The 20,614-nt window shown below is 36.2% G+C and overlaps 1 protein-coding gene across 1 annotated transcript; it reads right to left on the bottom strand.

The window, feature by feature from the left end:
- Window positions 1-8,564: 8,564 nt before the first annotated feature.
- LOC111544955 (olfactory receptor 10Q1) lies at window positions 8,565-9,589 on the bottom strand. The gene has a single exon (XM_023215833.1). The coding sequence runs from the start codon at window positions 9,550-9,552 to the stop codon at window positions 8,593-8,595; it is 960 nt and encodes a 319-aa protein (XP_023071601.1). The 5' UTR covers window positions 9,553-9,589; the 3' UTR covers window positions 8,565-8,592.
- Window positions 9,590-20,614: the final 11,025 nt, after the last annotated feature.

Genomic DNA, 20,614 nt, shown 5'->3' with positions numbered 1-20,614 from the left:
ACTCCTACAAGAAAACTTAGCATGGTGTCATTTGACTGCAGTCATTGCAGTGAGGCACTTCCTTTTGGCTGATGGGCAATAAAGTTTCTTCTGCTTATTAAGTGGAAGTGCTACTTAATAAGGAAGTATTTCAGCAGTGTAGAAATTTGGAAAGTGTCATGGAAAAAGACAGGACATGGCAGATACTTCTCAATGAACATGTTTTAAACTCTAACAGGATTCTGAATGTGACTTCTCCAGTTGGTTTTAAATGTAGTTTCAATCTCCCAAATGAGGATCGTAGGTGAGGCATACCCTGTATTCTAAAGGTGTCATATACACGTGCAGCAATTACTTAAAAGTGACCAAACTGGTCCCCTTGTTCAACTTTATCCTTTAAATCTAAGAGAAAAAAATTTCAAGTCTCGTGGAAGTGAAGAGACTGGGGAAGTAAACACAACGGAGGGTTAGGAATGGCTATGGGAGTGTACACCATTGTGTGGGTGCTTCATCCCACTAATCCAGAACAAGTGCTTTTGAGGAATGAGTACAAGAAGGAGCAACGAGGGTTTTAGTTCATCTGTGGCTACATATTAGCTTCAAGAAAATTTAGGGGGCACACATACACTTAAAGATTTCTGTTTGCCTCTCACTTCTAAAGGTGAGGGGGTCACTGGATCAGGTCATGATGGCAGGGGTAGAGGGAAAAGATGGTGGTTTGTAGGGCAATACTGCATTTTCACCCATGGCATGGCATAAATATGTCAATTTCCCATAGGACATGTGATGCTATAGGAGGTCATTGCAGTCAAGTCACCTTGTTGAGATTCCAATCCAGAAACAGCCTATCAGGGCAGAGGAGGCTGTAGCAATAAGAAACCATGAGGTGGCTCTCTTAAGAAATAGAGATCTTAAAGAGATCAGGGACATAATTCATTGTCCTTGTCAGGGGACCGCATAATAGGGCAGTCTCCAAAAGGGAGCCTCTGATGAACCTCAAAATGATGTCAAGAAACACCAGGCCTGCCACATATAAGGCACCAGCTGCTAGTATCTATGGCAACAGAGCAAGGAAAGAACATATGCTCCTACCTTTCCACTGTACAACCCAAGCTACACATAAGATTTGAGGTCCAAAGGGAGGACCCATGCTTTGAATTGATAGTGAAGCTGAAGTTTAAAATTGGGCTGGACTTGGTTTTTTAATACCTGGAAATGGATCTTCAGTATCAAGTTTAAACATATTTATTTATTTATTTATTGAGACGGAATCTCACTCTGTCGCCCAGGCTGGAGTGCAGTGGCACCATCACCACTCACTGCAAGCTCCGCCTCCCGGGTTCACATTATTCTCCTGCCTCAGCCTCCCGAGTAGCTGGGACTACAGTCGCCCACCACCTCGCCCGGCTAAGTTTTGTATTTTTAGTAGAGACGGGGTTTCACCGTGTTAGCCAGGATGGTCTCAATCTCCTGACCTCGTGATCCACCTGTCTCGGCCTCCCAAAATGCTGGGATTACAGGCGTGAGCCACCGCGCCCGGCCAAATTGAAACATTTTTAAAACTTTAAGTGTCCAGAAAGGTAAATGGATATCACAAGGTGTCATCTAGGAGTAGGGAAAGGAGATTGGAGCTAGTATGATTTTCGTTGTGACTTATTGAAAATAATATCAGCTTGGGAACAAAGAGATATTGGTCCCTCTTTCTACTCTTTCCACAATGTCTCCTTCTCATTTTATCCCTCTCTTCAACCTATCTTCAAAATCACTTGTCTCTCAAAGATTTTCTTTCCATTCAGAGGCCAGAAAAGAGGAAACCATCTCTGGAATTCCAGAAAACTGAAAGGCATTGGAGATTGAAGCAGAGATCTGAAGTCTCTTTCCTCCTGAAAAGCTTGGCTTACAAATCAGAGAGAAGGGAAAACACATGCAGAAGGGAGAATCCACAATAAAACTGAAATGAGCTAAATAACTAGCAGGCATCTATATTGAAGATACAGACTGGACTGTGGTTAACAAGTCCTAGGCTGGTTTGGGCTTGACTAGAGAGGGGAATTGTATGTTTCTGAATGACAATCTCTGATCTCTCCTTTCCGTTCTACTTTTCCCACCTACCAGTACTCCTGCACAAATTGTTCTGAGTTCTTAAGGTGGCTGCCTAGCTGGTCAAGACCAGTGCTGGATTCTGAAGAGACTCACCTCTGAATGATGGTAAAAATCTCAGGAAGTTACTGGTTTCTAGACCCAATGGCTTCCTTATCTTTAGCAGATTTGCAGGTGGAGACTCAGCAGCTCTTAGGTATTTTTCAGATTAAACTCTTCCTCCAAGCTTTGGAGTTAATAGAATCATTGTGTTGGGCTCACCTGGGACATTTAGGTCCTTCTGATCCCTTTGGGATAATATCCCTCAAGTGTTTTCCTCAAGACAAAGAGTAACTTTTAGATCCCAGTTTTGATGAGGTAAATGGGGAATAGAGAGACAGCTCTGCTTTTTTCCCTTGTTTTGTCTTCACATGCTCTTCCCACGTGTGATTTCCTATCTGTAACTTAGTTGATTATTGCTCTTCACAGGGAGGGAGTTGCTTGTGCTGTGTGTCATCCCCAGTGAAATGGTCAGCATTTTCAGAGTTCGTTTCTGTGTCTCCTCTAGTGCCTAATGGTGGGAAACAATTAGGAAATACCTAGATAATTGAGTTGAATTTTTTGACCAGAGATTATGAATTCAAAGCGATGTCATATCTAGTGGAAGGAAATAGGATATGATCTTGGCATAAGTTGAATAAATGTTAGCATTGGAAATTGGAGACCCAGTGATTCCACATTCAGGGCTCTTAATTGCAAACTAAAGACAAACGCTGGGTTTCTAATTTTGCAAATAAACGTATTGAAATGATAATTGAGTGGTTCACAATACAATGGGAATGATGGAAAATGACATCCTGAAATGGGCAGAAGCAATAGAGACTGCCCAGCCAGGGACTCAGGCAAAATTAATATATCCCTTCTTCCAATGCTTAGAGGTGCCTCACAATATAGTACACTTATTTCTCACCCAAACTAAGAATGTTGATCGCCTCTTCAGTAGGAAAACCTCAACCTATGGATTAAGTGTATCAATGAATAATATTTAAAATAATGGGGTAATAGAGAAGGAAGAAGTCAAGTTATTATATTTATTTATGCACTAGCATACAAAAATCAGTAACACTTGTATATGCTAGCAGTGAATTATCTGTAAAAGATATAAGGCAAACAATTCCATTTACAATAGCTACAAACGAAAGATAACTAGGAATAAACTTAACCAAGGAGGTGAAAGATTTCTACCCTGAAAACTATATAACTTTGATGAAAGAAACTGAGGAAGACACAAATATATGGAACAATATCTTGTGTTCAAGGATTAGAAGAACTGATATTGTTAAAATAACCATACTACCCAAGGAGATCTACAGATTTATTACAATCCTTATAAAAATTCCAATGACATTCTTCACAGAAACAGAAAAAAATTCTAAAATTCACATGGAACCGTAAAAGACCCCAAATTGACAAAGCAGTCCTGAAAAAAATGAATAAAGCTGAAGGCACCACATTACCTGACTTCAAAATATACTATAAAGCTATAGTAACCAAAATAGCATGGGGCTGGCATAAAAACAGACACATAGAGCAGTGAAACAAAATAGCATAGAAATAAATTTAAGCACATAAAGCCAATGGATTTTCGATAAAGACGCCAAGCACAACACATTGGGTTGAAGACAATAACTGGTGTTGGTAAAACAGGATATTCACGTGCAGAAGAGTGACACTAGACTGTCTCTCACCATACACAACCATAAATTTAAAATAGATGATAGACATAAATGTAAAGCCATAATCTATGAAACTAACAGAAGAAAATATAGGGAAACACTTCATTACATTGGGCTGGGCACAAATTTGTAAAATAAGATCTCAAAAGCTCAGGCATTAAAAGCAAAAATAGACAAGTGAGGTTAAATCAAACTAAAAAGATTTTGCACAGCAAGGAAAACTATTAACAGATTGAAGAGATAATCTACAAAATTTCAAAAAGCATTTGCAAATTATGCATCTGACAATGGTTATAATATTAGGCTATATAAGGAACTTAACAGCAAAAAACCCACCTAATTGAAAATGGGTAGACCTTAATACACATTTCTCAAAAGATGACATGGCCAAATGGATGTATAAGAAATGTTTAATATCATTAATCATCAGAGAATTCCAAATCAAAATTATCTTGGGACATCTCCTTACTCTTACTAGGATGGCTATTTGTCAGAAGACAAAAGAAAACAAGTGTTAGTGAGGATGTGGAGGAATGGGAACATACACACGTACACATTGTTGCTGGAACTGTAAAGTAGTACAGCCGCTATGAAAAACAGAATGGGGTTTCCTCAAGAAATTAAAAATAGAACTACCATATGATCCAGCAATCCCACTACTAGGTATATATCCAAAGGAAATGAAATTTGTATGTTGAAGAAATTTCTGCGTTTCCATGAGTGTACGGCACAGTTGTGATGGTTCAACTTTGGTGAACTTGCAGGTATTTGTGTCCTATTCCAACCTCTGCGGGGGTTGCAGCTTTTCCACTTAGCTCTTGTCTTGGAAACAAAACCTGTAACCACCATGGTAAGTCACAAGAATAACATGCATCCTTAGAGTAGATTGGTGGTTACCAGGACCCAGGAGTGGGAAGACGGAGTGGAGTTGATGAGATGTTGATTAATGGGTACAACAATACAGTTAGATAGAAGAAATAAGACCTATAGTTTGATAAATCATTAGAGGGACTATAGTAAACCATAATCTATTGTATATTTCAAAATAGCTAAAAGAGAATAATTCTAATGTTCCCAGCATAAAGAAAAGATAAATGTTTCAGGTGATAGATATTCCAATCTCCTAATTTGATGATTACACATTATATGAGTATATCAAAATATCACATGTTCCCCAAAAATATGGGGGACAATGTGTCAATAAAAATATGTGACTCAATAAATAAAATATGCATTAATACAAAATAAAAATTAAGAAATCACACATCTCACATCTTAATTACAATCTGTATTACTATAGACTTTGGTATGAATTATTTTTCAAGTTGTAATGTTTATAGTTGTAATGTCTCTTCATTTATTTGTTCAAGTCTTCTTACATGTTTTTAATGACATTTTATAGTTTTCTTTCTATTTTAAACATATAGATTATTAAGTTGTTCCTGAGTGTCTTATGATATTTTTTGCTAATGTAAATTTGTTTACAGATATGTAGGAAACAGTGTAGAATTGATTTGTTATTATCACATTTCTCTACTAAACTCTTTTGTTGGTATAATAATTCAATCTTGATTTTCTTTTGCCAAGAGAAAAATAGTAACATCAGTAAAATGATAATTTCAACCTTCATTTTTTAATATTTTGATTCCTTGTTTGTTTTTTCTGGTTTTATTTCATTGACTAGTATCTCCAGCAAAACTATGTTTTAATGATGGCTGATAAGCATATCGGTCAGACTTTAAGTTTTATTTTTTAAAAGATATTTAGTGTTATTTAAAGTACATATTGAATTTCACCAAATGCCTTGATAGTATCTATTGAGATTATTAGATTTTTTAAAAAGTGATTAATATGTAGTTACTTACATTAATTGACTTTCTAATATTACAGCAGCCTATGCTTTTAACATCTAATTTGGCTAGAATGTATTAATCATTTGCTGCACTGTCAAATTTAGCTGAGTAATATTTATGTAATATTTTTACATCTATGGTGAGTCAGATTGGCTAATAGTTGTCCTTTTGGTAATAATATTCTTGCTAAGTTGTTACTGTGGATATGATACAATTAATCGTAATGAACTTATTGTTGGTTTCCTGAAACTTTTATAAAGGTGAAATAGCCTTTTTGATCCTATTTAATATTGCTACTATGAATTGCACTATGTCTGATATTAGTATTGTTGGATCTACTTTTTTTAAAAAGTTAGTACTTGTTTGGCTCTATCTCTGTCGATCCACTTACTTTAAGTATCTTAAGTGTGTCTCATGTTATGAACATGTATCTGCATTTTAACACATAATCTGTGCATTTCAGTCTTTTAACAAATAAATCTAAGCAATTCACATATATAGGGTCACTGATACATTGGGTTTATGTTTTCCATTTACTATATTTTATTTATTATTTATTTATTTCTTTATTTATTTTTTGAGACAAAGTCTTGCTCTGTGGCACAGGCATTGGACACGACAGGAACATCCAGACGTGTGGCAGTTTCTCAGGCGTAAGAGGACCCAGGAAAGAACATGCCAGTTGGAGGCACTTATGTATTATAGCCATAAAGACTGTCTCCTGGAGGCGTGGGGCCTGGTACATGAGTGTGGAAGGTAGTTGGCAATTTAGATATTTTGGAGCCAAGATTACTAAGAGGACATCATCAGTCATAGAAAGAAATATAAAACTCTCTTGTAGAATGCACAGAAGGAGTTCTCAGAACATATCTCAAGGCAGGCATCTGGCATTTCTTACATCACAGTCTTCTTGTATATATTATTATTCTTTAGAAAAAATAAGATTGACTTATAACTATGTCCATTTTCCCAATAGTGTGTAAATTTTTGAAAGCAGATATCTTATGCTTTTGTCAATGAACACCAAACATAATCCAGTTTCTCCATAAACCTCAGATTCCTTCTAGAAATTTTATTTCTGATTATAGGAGGAACATAGTCTTATTTTGGAAATCAGGGAAAATAATAAAGAGGAAAACTAGAAAATTCATAATTCCACATCACAGATAACAACTGTTAACTTTTTGGTGTGTTTCTATTCCTCATTATGCATGTATATATTTTTATAAAATTGGGCTCTTATTGTAAATAAGGCTTGAATCTTGATTTTATTACTTACAGGTATAATGATAAACATTGCCCTTTATTACTAAATATTAATGATTGTAGTATGCTGTGTTTCTGTGTCCAACATTGTTGGAAATTAGATTTTAATCACTTTTCATGTTATAAATGTAAGAAACACCCTTATATTGTTTTGTTTGACATGCTGTTAATTTTCTGAGGTTATGTTTTTAGAATAAGAATTCTGAAATTAAAGAATAGAAACCTTTCATGGGTTTTGGTGAACATAACCATATAGGATTCAAAAAGGTTATAACAATTTCTTTTTTCTTTTCTTTTTTATTTTATTTTATTTTTTGAGTTGGAGTCTTGCTCTGTTGCCAGGCTGGAGTGCTGTGGCACAATCTTGGCTCACTGCAACCTATGACTCCAGTTCAAGCGATTCTCCTGCTTCAGCCTCCCAACTAGCTGGGATTATAGGCAGGTGCCACCATGCTCAGATAATTTTTGTATTTTTAGTAGAGACAGGATTTCACTGTGTTGGCCAGGATGGTCTCAAACTCCTGACCTCGTAATCTGCCTGTCTTGGCCTCCCAAAGTGTGCTGGGATTACAGGCGTGAGCCACCATGCCCCGCCAGGTTATAACAATTTCTTAGGTCAGTTTACTGGCAGATATTTTCACTCTCTTCCTGTAGCTGCTAATTAAAATCAGCTTATGATCTGGATCCAGACTCTCACCTGATAGATTGCACCCTCCCCAAGCTGTTATGGGAGAGGTAATTGCTTATAAGAACTATCCGTGGAGTCCTCTGGACCTGGCTGTTCTCAGGGTGTAAATGAGAAGGTTGAGCGGTGTGGTGTCCACTGTGAATACCATAAAGGGAAGTGGATTTTACTTGAGGGTTTATTTGGGGTTGGAACACAATCCCATGTGTGCCAACTATGAAGAGGTAACAGCCATTCTGCTGCAAAACTATGCTGAGGTAGGAATAGTGCCATAGTAGTGCTACCTGCTCAGTGGATCTGTGAGCAGCAGCCATCATGAAGATGCAGAAGGTGGTGAGGAAGGTGGAACAGCAAAGACTAGTGTGAGAGCCACCAGCACAGAGGGCTCATGTGGGCAGGGCTGGCATAGACCAGATGTAATTCTTTATACCCTAGCAATGCTGGTACATAGTAGGTGATTATCAATGAAAGAAAATTCCTAGCCCCTTTCTGGCATGAAGAAAATGAAAGCAGCCAGTTGGGATGTATGGTGCAAAGGAAATTAATGCATTAAGTAAGCTGTTGTTTGTCATATACTGATACCCAAAACAATAATAAAATGTGTTTCTTTGGGCAAAATATGTATTTATGAATATTCCTTACTTAAGGCAACTTTCACAGGGTAAATTACATCATCTCCTCAGGAGGCAGCAAGTCTATCAGCCTTTATTCACAGTACGTATGGCGTGTTCCTAATACGGCACTTGACATGGGTGAGCTACAAATCCTTAAAGTAGAGCTAAGTAAACTAACATTCTTACACTGTAAGTTCTGCCCACATTTTCATATCTTATTCAAAGCACTCAGAAAAATAAGCACGAATTGTTGAACTTGGGACAAATATGACAAAAAAGAAACATCAAGTGCAAAGTGTGGGAAGGTACTATAATTCTGTGTCATTTAGAGTTCATTGACATAGCAACAGACAGACACCCAGCCCAGTGCCCCTAAACCTTCAGTTGGTGTCAGAGGCTGCTTTACGGATAATGGCATTCCTCAGAGCATCTTTGACATCTTTATTCCTAAGGGTGTAAATCAAAGGGTTGAGTAAGGGGGTGACAAAGGTGTAGACCAACGCGATTTGGCGGTCCTCATCCTCTGAGGTGCTGGACCGTGGACGCAGGTACACGAGGCTGCAGCAGCCATACTGCAGCAGGACCGCGGTGAGGTGGGAGGAGCAGGTGGAGAAGGCCTGGCGGCGCCCCTCAGCAGAATGGATGCGCAGGATGGCGCAGGTGATGAACACGTAGGAGACGCAGATGAGCAGGAAGGGGATGGTCAGCACGAGGATGCTCACTACATAGAGGACAGCCTGGTGCACGTGGATGTCAGCGCAGGCCAGGCGCAGGACGGGCGGCACATCGCAGAGGAAGTGGTTGATTTCCTGGCGGTGGCCGCAGAAGGGCAGAGTGAAGATTAAGGCGGTGAGTTGCAGGGCGAGGAAGAGGGCCAGGCCTAGGGCCCCAACCAGCATCTGCGCGCACAGCTTGCGGGTCATGATGAGGGTATAGTGCAGCGGGTGACAGATGGCCACATAGCGGTCATAGGCCATGATCGCCAAGAGAAAACAGTCCGTGCTGCCGAGGGTGACAAAGAAGAACATTTGGGCCCCACACCCAGCCAACGAAATGGTCCTCTGGGCCCCAAAAATGTTGGAAAGCATCAAGGGTACTACCACGGTGGTGTAGCAGATTTCCAGGAAAGATAGGTTGGACAGGAAGAAATACATCGGGGTGCGGAGGGTGCTGCGTGTGCACACCACCCAGATGATGGCTGTGTTGCCACAGAGGATCATCAAGTAGAGGAGGAGGAAGAGAAGGAAGAGAAGAATCTGAAATTCAGTGGCTGTAGTGAACACACGGAACACAAACTCAGTGCGGTCAGACTGGTTGAAGACAAGTTTCCCCACAAGCATGTCTTGTGCAAAAGGATAGGACGCACTGAGCTCTTCTTGGCTGAGTTGCTTTATTGCTTGAGTAAAAGCAGGAGTGTACAATTTTATTTGGAATTATCTATTTAGTAGCTAGTTTCCAATGCATGGGAATGAATTCACGATAGAGGGTTTGGTATACTTTACCTTCCAAATCTTCATGAATGGGATAGACAGTCATCTGCAGAAGTTCCTGGGGGCAAGACATGTAGACACATGTAGATGTTCCTTGTGAAATATCTCCCCCAACCCAGATATTTTCAATCCAATTGACAAGACTTAATTATTTTGTTTGTATCTAATTACAGTGAAGATGTGTATGGCTGCACATATTTTAAAATTAGATAAATAAATTTGTTGTTTACTTTTTTCAGTAAGCACTCTCATTGAAATATAACATACATGTGAAGGAATTCACAGATCCTAAGTGTGAAGCTTGATTTGTTTATTTATTTTTAACATCGTAAATACGCCAGTACAGCCACTGTGAAGATTAAGAAATAGAACAATTCCAGTAACCTACAAACATCCTTCATGTCTCTTCTCAGTCTTTATGCCTCACAAAAGTAACCACTTTTTGACTTTAATCATTACAGATTGATGTAACTATGTTTCACCTTATATATTAAATAATAAAGCATGTACTTTGTTGTAACCAGCTTCAACATTATGTCTGCAAAGGTTATTCTTGTTGTTCTGAAGGAATCCTTTGTTTCCCACTGCTTTATGGCTGTACTGTAAGTTATTCACTTTACGTTCAGTTATTTTGACTCCACATGCAAGTAGGAAAATACCCTTTGTTACAATCTTTTCTGATATGTACTCTTCATATATTTCCTCTCTTTTGAACATTTTATCTAAATTTCCAACAGGAAGCTAAACTTTTGGACTCACATAGATTCAAATGAAAGGGAAGTGAACAGAGTTAGGCTAAAATTAAAGTGGAGCTTCCTGAGATAAGAAAAGACAATGAGGAAACTAAAAATGCAATAGCGCAATTGAATTATGCATTAACATAATCAAAAGAATAAGAAAGAGCTTTGCAAGCATCTGGGAAGTTAAAATACCTGTGAATTAAGCACTTGCAGGTTAGACTACAACTTTATTTTTAATATAAACATTTAAGAGACCATACAAAATATCTACAGAATTTTAAGAAAAACAAATTGGGGTGAAATAATTCTACACCAAAGCCTTAGTGATTTATGTTCAAAAGCAACAGAAAGACTTTCTCAGATTTGGAAGGGCTTAGGAATTATTTCATTCTAAATATAATTTTTAAAAATCCCTCAACAAAGATTATGAGTTGCTGCATGATTAATCAGATTAATCAGAACATATACTTTAAGGCTGAGAAAATTGTAATGGAAAATAATATGCTTTGGAAAAGCAAATAATAAAATATGTATTTAATATTAAATAGTGAAATTATTGTTAAAAGCAAAAAAGAATTGCTAAGAATAACTTTTAAAGATGTGCATAATATAAAATGCAAAAACTGAAATAATTATTTATATTTAAAACCACAATTTATATGATAGAAAAACTGATAGGGAGAAACGAAAATATGCTAATTTCCTAAACCTATGTGCAAAAAGACTCAATAAATATTTTATTTAGATGTGACTAGAGAAATTAGTCACAGCCACATATATCCAAACACACATTTCAAACATATTTCTGAATAATAATCATCAATAGAATAAACAACAGCATATCCACTCCAAATGATCAGAAGATTTTTAAAAAGTAAATATAGTATAGAGAACAAAAGAAACAAAGAAAAATGTGAGCAAGCTTACAAGATAAAATAGGCTAAAGTAAACCAAGAAAAGCAAATATTTATGAAAATAAATCTAAATGGGGTTTACGTTCTACTAGAGACAGTCTCATATTCACAAATGAAAAAAATTCAATCACGTATAAATATAGTGACATAGAAAGGCGAGCATCACTTTTGTTTAGTACTGTATTTTAGAACTTAACCAATGCAATAAAATTTAAAAAGATGCAGATTTGATTGTCTAACTGAAAACACAACAGAATAAATTGAAGAAGTTATGACCAATAAAATAGTCTTCATGGTGTTTAGTTCCAAATGAAATATAATAGAGTCTTTTAATTAATCTTCACTTAACTGATGTATCTGATGAGTCAATACTCCTCATTTTCTCTGTACAACATACTGTATGCGAAACCTGACACTCTGAACACAGGAGATCTGAGCTTGCTCTCCACAATATATAAACATTCCTACACCCAAAAATTGAATTGCATGTACATAAATTGGTTGAATTTTGCACACCCTGCTTCTATCATGTGCATTTATTTTTGTACTTACGTAATTTTATTAAATATTACAAAATCAAATAGTGTTATTGTGAATATAAATATATTTAATGAAAATTAATACTTAAATGCTTGAGAAATATTTGATAAGTACAAGTTGCTAATAGTTGCTGTGGAATAAGGTGCGAGCCAGACCATTATAATAGGCTAGGAGGGAAAGCAATAATATTTTGAATAATTTTACATTCATATTTGATATGAGTCTAATTTCCACTTTATGTTACAAAAGCTAAAACTGGAATTAATACATGATCCAGACAAGAAAGCTTTTGACTTCAGGTAATACAAACTCACTGTAAGGCTCTTGACTCTATATCAAAAGGTTGATGCATAAATGTCCATTTGTATGATTTAAGTCAAAGTAAAATCATTAAGGTAATTATGTCATTTATGCTTTGAATCACAGGGTATTCTTCCTTTGTTTTTTAAAATCAATGATAGATACTGTTAGGAAATGTCCTTCTCTCCCAAACAACCAAAATTAATGAATGAATAAATGGTAAATAACACACCAGTGATGAAACAATAAAAAACAAGTAGGATGATTTGAAGAAAACTACTAAATTTTGCACATACATGCCTGGGTGGAAAAACTCAATATTTTGACATTAATTGACTCTGAAATAATGTATGGATTCCATGCAAATCCTATCAAAATCCCTAGAAAAACAAAAAGTAAAAATACAAAAATATTTGAAAAGAGTGAAACAACAGAGCGAAACTTGTATCACATGACATTAAGATGTGCAGTCAAGAATTAAGTTATAAAATATGTTATATATTATCATATCATAAATCAAAATGGTACTTGTAGAGCACTAGAGATCCTGAATAATTGAACAGGAAGACTCACTAATAATGGCTAGCTGTTCTATTGCACTTATTGTGTCAGACATCATTCTATGCACTTTACATTTATTAACTCATTTCATAATGGCCCTCTATAAAAGGGATTTATAACGATTTTACAGATGAAGAAGTTGATGCACAGAGAGGTTAACTGCCTTGCCCAAGATCACACAGATAGTAGGTGCTGGAATGGGAATTTAAACATAAGCAGACTGGCTCCATGGTCTCTTGCCTTCATCACTTTATTATTATGTATTGTCGCTATCTGCTATGTGCATAAGTTTCATTATCTGTAAAATAGAACTGAAAATACACTTATCTACCTTCTCAGGTTGTTGTGAGACTAAAACAAATTATTCTGTGAAAGTACTTAGTACAGTCCCAGCACAGAGTACTCATTCAATGGGAAGTATATTAAATATTTTTACTATTTCAAATCAATTAGAAAGGATCAATTTCCTAATATGGCATTAGGACAATGAAGGAATCATTTTGGAAGTTAACTCCCTAATGCATAGACATTATGGATCCTCACAGAAAATTTATGAAGATTAAATGTTTTGCCAGACGCAGTGGCTCATGCCTGTAATTCCAGCACTTTGGGAGGCTGAGGCGGGCAGATCACAAGGTCAAGGGATCAAGACCATCCAGACCAACATCGGAAACCCTGTCTTTATGAAAAATATAAAAATTAGCTGGGTGTGGTGGCACACACCTGTAATCCCAGCTACTTGGGAGACTGAGGCAGGAGAATCACTTGAACCTGGGAGGCGGAGGTTGCAGTGAGCCGAGATCTAGCCACTGCACTCCAGCCTGGCAACAGGGCAAGACTTTGTCTCAAAAAAAAAAAAAAAAAAAAAAGTTTCAAAATTTATTTCTAATGGACTTGGGTTTCAAATATTTTAAAAAGTAAAAGAAAACTAGGAGAGTGCAGATGAACTTTTTTCAGATTTCAGCGTAGATAAACATTTATAACCAAATGAGGAAAGGGCAGAGTCCAAAAAAGATGTTGATATTTCAACAGAATAAAAATGTTAAAGTTTTGTAGGCAAAAACATAATAAGCAAATTGAATAGCAAGTGACAATTCAGATAAAAAACCTATCTGAAAAACAAATAATGGAAATTCAAAAAAGAAACATGCAAAAGCAAACAAATATACAAATTAAGTTTTGTTAGTATTCAAATAAATATAAAATTAAACAAAATGGAATACTGTTTTCTGTTTATCAAATGATAGCAATGGAAAAATGATAATTCCTTGTGTTATTTAAGTTGCAAGGAGAGATGTATTCCCAAATATGCTGGTGAAAATATAAACTGCTATAAAAATTTGTGAAATACAATTTGGTAGCACAGTGAAAACTTGAAGAAAAGCATACACTTTGATTCAGCAATATTGCTTTTACAAATTTATTCTTATAAACTAAACATGTGTGTAAAATTATTGACAAGAATGTTTGTCACCATTTTCATTATAATGGTAAAAAATCATATCAACCTAAATATCAATAATGGGAGAATGCTTAAATTAATTATAGTCTATTAATTTTGTGGAACAGTGTGTAATTGTTTAAAAATGACATTGTGGAAAAATAAAACAGATTGGGAAAAAAGCAGATTATAAAACAGCATTATATCATGATTTAATTAAAAATGTAATTGTATCTATTCATAAAAAATATAACGTACTTCAAAATATTAACAATGGGTATTGCTAGGTGGGTGGGACAGTGGATCTTTTTGCTTATGGTTTTCTGTTTTTATAAATTTTATAATGAACATACACAATTTTGCAATCATATAATAAATTAAAATTCTACTTGTATCCTTTGGTATCTGAACTAGTGTTGGGAAGGAAGGATGGTAGTATCAGTCACATGGATTTTGTAGTTAGATATGGGTGTGAAACCCAGTTTCTTCACTTACTAATTTAAGTTTTGCATTGACCACATTACTTGATGAGCCTTGGTTCCCTAATGTATAATTGAGGATATGAATATGGATCCTTATAAAAAACTTTATGAAGATTAAATGTTTCAAACATGTAATATTTCTGAGACATAGTTCCAATGAATGTACCTGCACTGCTGCCTCTTTTCTTGTAGTGATGTATTTCTCTTGGGTATTTATTTACTCTTCAGTTCTTATCTTTTCCAGAGTGGGGAGTGAGGCTCCTCCTAGATCTCACAGTTGCTCTGCTAGACCTTAAATAAGAAGAAGAGTAAGACAGAAAAGAAAGAAGAACAAAATGGAAGTGAGATTTCAGTAGAAAAGTTGTAATTATAATTACAACTTATTATATAAGTTGTACATATAATTATAATTACAACTTAATTATAATTACAAATAAGAGGTCGGCGCGGTGGCTCATGCCTGTAATCCCAGCACGCTGGGAGGCTGAGGCGGGCAGATCACGAGGTCAGGAGATGGAGACCAGCCTGGCCAACATGGTGAAACCCCGTCTCTACTAAAATACAAAAAATTAGCCAGGCGTGGTGGTGCCTGTAGTCCTAGCTACTTGGGAGGCTGAGGCAGGGGAATCGCTTGAACCCGGGAGGCTGAGGTTGCAGTGAGCCAAGATCGCACCACTGCACTCAGCCTGGCGATAGAGTGAGGCTCCCTCTAAAAAACAAACAAACAAACAAACCAAACAACAACAACAACAAACAAAACCAAATAATATAATTTTTCATCCAGAAAGGCATTTAAAAATGATTCTATTTTACTAAGAGATGAACATCAAATGATCAATATTGTACCGAAATGGGAGCAGCCAATATTTGGTGCAAAACATAAGCCGTTGATAAAGCAAAACATGTAGCATTGGTAGAGCTCAATGTCTGCTAAAATATCACAGTGGAGTGATTGCAAGGAAAAATCAGCACACATGTTCAGTGTGAGGCTATAACCTATTAAAAACCAAACATATAAGAATTTATACTTACAAATTAGTGTTTTCCTTTCCAGTAGTCACTTTCAAAGGCTTTGGACTTTAATGATTTTACCTTATTCAAACCATTTCTGGAGCCCCTTTGGGAATTATTTTCAAAGGCAGTATATATTTTCTTGAATATTATCAGTTGTGACATATATTCACACTTGGATGACACATTTGCTTTTTTTCTTAATAGCAAGACATTTGATATGCAGTGAGATGAAATACAGTGAAGTAACTGGGTAGTTACATTCTGCAGTCTGGAGTTTGATCAAAATAGAAATTGGTGAGAAGCTAATGTTATTGTGTGGTAGAAACACACGTTTCCTCCCAGCTTTTCATGAAATGTAATAATAAGCATTATCATTAGTTTTAGGTTAATCATTCCAGATGTGTGATACAATCTTTGTATACATTTCCATCTTATTGAAGCATTTAACTAGAATTAATTGATTCTGCCATGCAATTTCAACTCTCTTGGCCATTCATCTTGAAGTAACCTGTCCGTTGGCATGAATGGAATATATGACATTTTTATTTATTTCAACATTTTTATCCAGCGAATGGGTGAGGGGTTGGTGGCGCCTGAAAGTTCTTGATAGAAATATTTCCTGGACCCATTCTTTATTTCATTTCGGATCTCTGTGCATATATACTACATTTTCGTTATCTATTCATCTGTTGATGGACCCAGGAGGTAATTCCATTTCTTGGATACCGTGAATAATGCTGCAATGAACACAGGAGTACAGATATCTTTTGGAATTCTGATTTCATTTCCTTTGGATATATACCCAGTAGTGGAATTGCTGGATCATATGGTAGTTCTATTTTAATATTTTGAAGAATCTGTATACTATTTTGCATTTGTCAAATTAAAAAATCATAAAAGAACTCTGTGCAAATACACTTGTCTTCTGGATCTGCATCACCTTATCGTATGACATGAGGCATTCAAAATTTTATCATCTAAAAGTCCATGCAAATATCTAAGCACTATTTATTATTCTCATTATTCTGTTACCCTCCCCAAAGTCGTCAGAGAACTTTTCAACCTTGCCATCCTCGCCATTCACAGAATTCACTGATTTCTGGGTGCCCTTATTGCTTCCCTGGCAGCTTATGCTTAAAACAATGAATTCCTGGCAATGCCTGATAAAAATTTCAATCAGGGTTATATTTGGGCTCCATAAAGTCAAGGATATCTGTCTTGTTTACCACTGTATCCTCATCATACTTGAACTAATTTGAAGTTAAATCTCATATCTTTTAAACTTTCTTTCAAAGCCAATATTCAGTGATTCCTTCTATAACCCAGTCAGGCTATTTAATTGCTTTAGTCCCACACAAATTGGGGCTTTTCTCAGTCCAGTCTTTGTATTTTTGTTTACTACATGCGACAAAGAAGAACCTAGGTGGGATGGATTTGGTTGATAAACAGGTGGTGGGAAGCACAACAGTTAAGCGATTGATATACTTGTTGAACCAATAAGTTTGATAATATTGAGAAACTCATGTAGGTAGCAGTTATCTCTCAGTGACTGTTGGACAGTATTGTAATTTGTAATCTATGTGTGCTACTAATACATAAATATTTACATATAAAAATGAAGCACTTTTGAAAATGTCAGTGAGCCATGGAACCATAGAAAAGCCCAGTCAAATGTGTTACATGCATGCTCAATTAGAAAAAATATATAAAATAGAAACTGTACATCTTTAAGGGAACTCAAGTCACACTTAATTCTATCCCCTTAGGTCTTTCATGCAAAAACTCAGGCTCACCAAGATTAAGCCTTGTCCAAAAGCATGTGGATACACATAGGCATACCTGAGGCCAGATTTCAGATTCTATTGCATTAGTTAGCATAGAGCAGAGCACATAGATGTGCCTTCAATATATCCTTTTCATCTACATCGAACTTAGTTAAAAGCATGCAAACAGCTACGCAGAAAGGGCATGTTAGTATGATTCTGGCTGCGTAGCAGAAACACATGCCCAAGCTTAGTCTAGTGCTATGCACACAAGGGAGACAATGCCATTTGTAGAATAATTTAATAACTCCTCAATATTTTTCTTACCCAAGTTATTTTCTTTAATGGCACTCACCGCTGGGCCATTCCTAGTTAATCACACATTTAGGAGACATTTGATCTCTCAACAAGAATGTGAGTCCTGGATTTGTCATTTACCGGTTTTAGAACTATGGACAAAATTACGAATCTCCATGAATCTCAGGTTTATATTGGAAGAGAGTATAATATAGTTACCCTACAGTGTTACTGTGAGGATTAACAGTAAGGCTCATTAAGTGCACTGCCTGATTTCTAGTAGGTATTCTTTTATCATTCTCCTTATTGCACTCACAGCCCTATGTTTATTAACCAATTTTCAGTTCCTTGCCATGATCTCTCTTGCTCGAGGACTCTGCATCATCTGCCCCCTTCACCTTGGACCTTATTCTCTTCCATGTTTCTACTCTTCCTTCGGAGCTCAGTTCAAGTGTCATCTTTCCCTGATCTTCATCTTTCCCCATCTCAGTGATAGGTGCTTCTTCTATGAACTTCCAGAAAACCCTCTCCTCATCTTGACTCTACGGCCACAGTACTTTATTAATAAATTAACCAAGCAGGCAAATATTGAGTATCTGTTAGGAACTCAAGTCTTGGACTCAGCTATGTGGAAGGATTTAAGAGAATTATGAGGCATGATTACCAATTTCAGCTTTGTAAGAGAACACAATGCATAAGAGAATTTAAACATTCCCTGAGGAGCTCATTTCTAAATTGTGTTCCTTAGAACGTAAATTTTTCATGATGCCCCAGAAATAAAAGTTTCTGTGTCAAATCTGAAAACATTCACACTTTTTCTCAGATATTAACAATGCAATTAGCACAATGTTTTGTGAAGTCCTGATGTAAAGCAACCAGCCTACTTTTACCTGAAGAAATTCCCAGCTCCATTTCACCATAGAACACATTTTTTTTTTTTCACATAACACCAGGAAGCTGCTTATGATTAAACGATGTTGCTTGAAAAAAAAAGAGTTCCATGCCATGTTCTTCAGGATTGTCCTACAGAAAAAACACTGATCGAAAAGGAAAAGACTTGAATTCCATCCTTGCTTTACATTTATAGGCATGCGGTGCTGGGAAATTCAACCATTTGTCAGAGTTCCCTTTCCTGTATCTTTAAAAGTGGATAGTAACCCCTACTCTGATAATTCATTTGTTGTCCACAAAAATTCAATATTGATGTATATCAACCAGTTACAAAGCATTATAAAATTTGTGTTTTTATTATTAATTTTAGAAAAAAATCAAAATCATGCTAATAAAAAGGTCTTTTAAGGTGTTTGCTTACCACTTTGAAATTTGCTTCATTCCATCAGCCACCTAAGCAAATTCACTTATGAGCTGGTTAACATTTTGCTGAGATGCTAAGAATTCCTGCAATAGATGATGAGAGGAGCTCTTCCAGAGAGATTCTGTCTTCTTACAGGGAGTAGTGGAATGAGGGTCCATGAGTTTCATGTTGTGCAGCATTTCCTGGAAATGACAAGCAGACAGTATATGATACCCTCATAGTATTCAGATGACAATGGGGAAGTTTCCTTTGTATGCTGATATTCAGAAGAAGAATCACATCTTAGAAATTTGGGTTAAAGATGGAGTATGGTGAGAGGGGCCTCCTTTGGAAGAGTGATACTATGGAATAATCACACTTCGAGTCCTGAATGAGAAGTTCTGTATCTTCTCAATGATAGAAAATCGATTCTGATAGATTTACTCAGAGTCCACTCTTGCCGAATTTAGTCAGGTTATTTAGTATCCTTTATGAAATCTCTTTAAAGTTAATGGATCTCTAAAGAGGTAGAATTTCCCCAGAGGTTCCTCTTAAACTGAACCCAACTAGAGAAAATGTTTGAAAAAATTTCAATCAACTAAGGCAAGGTTTCCAGGCAGCTCTTTTCTGTGGTCACTGTAGAAAATTGTTGTCTAGGGATTTCAAGTGAGTATTCTCATTCCTTTCCTGTACCCAACAGAGACTTACTGATGTTGCATTCGAGAAAAATTTTACCAGTGAGTTGTTGAAGGCTGACGTTCATTGCAACTGGAGCTCGTGAAATGTGTAATGAACTAACTCAACAGCAGGCTAGGCATCTGGAGATCTAGGGTCTAGTCGTGGCTCTGCCATTAGTAACTGTTGACCTCAGGCAAGTAGGAAAGCTCTTTTATGGGCTTTTTCATTTGTGATATGAAATTTGGTATTACATGGACTCCATGGGTCTTTCTATCTCTAATATTCTATGAACTATGCATTTTATTCCAGTTTTAAATTGGTATATAATTATACATATTCAGAGAGTACATGTGATATTTTGATGCATGTACACAATGTGTAATGATCAAGTCAGGGTAATTAGGATATTTATTGCCTCAAGTGTTTATCATTTCTTAGTGCTGGGAAATATTTCAAATCTTCTTTTTTAGCTATTTTGAAATATAAAATAAAACTTGTTAACTATAGTAATTCTACTGTGCTTTCAAACCCCATGACTTATTCCTTCTCACTAGCCGTATTTTTGTACCTGTTAATGAACCTCTTTTCATTGCCCCCTCCCTCATATTCTTCCTTGTTTCTGGTAATCATCATTCTACTCTCTATCTTCATGAGATCAGCTTTTTTAGTTCTACAAATAAGTGAGAACATGTGATTTTTGTGTGTTGTGCCTAGCTTATTTCACTTAACACAATAACCTCCATAGTTCTATCCATATTGCTGCAAATGACACGATTTCATTCCTCTTCTCATAGTTGAACAGTACCCCATTGTGTATATGTGTCACATTTTCTTTATATATTTATACGTTAATGAACACTTAAGTTGAATCCATATCTTGGCTATCAT

This window comes from Piliocolobus tephrosceles, chromosome 13, assembly GCF_002776525.5.
Source record: "Piliocolobus tephrosceles isolate RC106 chromosome 13, ASM277652v3, whole genome shotgun sequence".
Taxonomy (NCBI): domain Eukaryota; kingdom Metazoa; phylum Chordata; class Mammalia; order Primates; family Cercopithecidae; genus Piliocolobus; species Piliocolobus tephrosceles.
This window is presented reverse-complemented; position numbering and strand designations above follow the sequence as displayed.

Bases quoted from the DNA above. Each gene is read 5' to 3' on its own strand.
- LOC111544955 (XM_023215833.1), bottom strand. From the start codon at position 9,552: ATGCTTGTGGGGAAACTTGTCTTCAACCAGTCTGACCGCACTGAGTTT.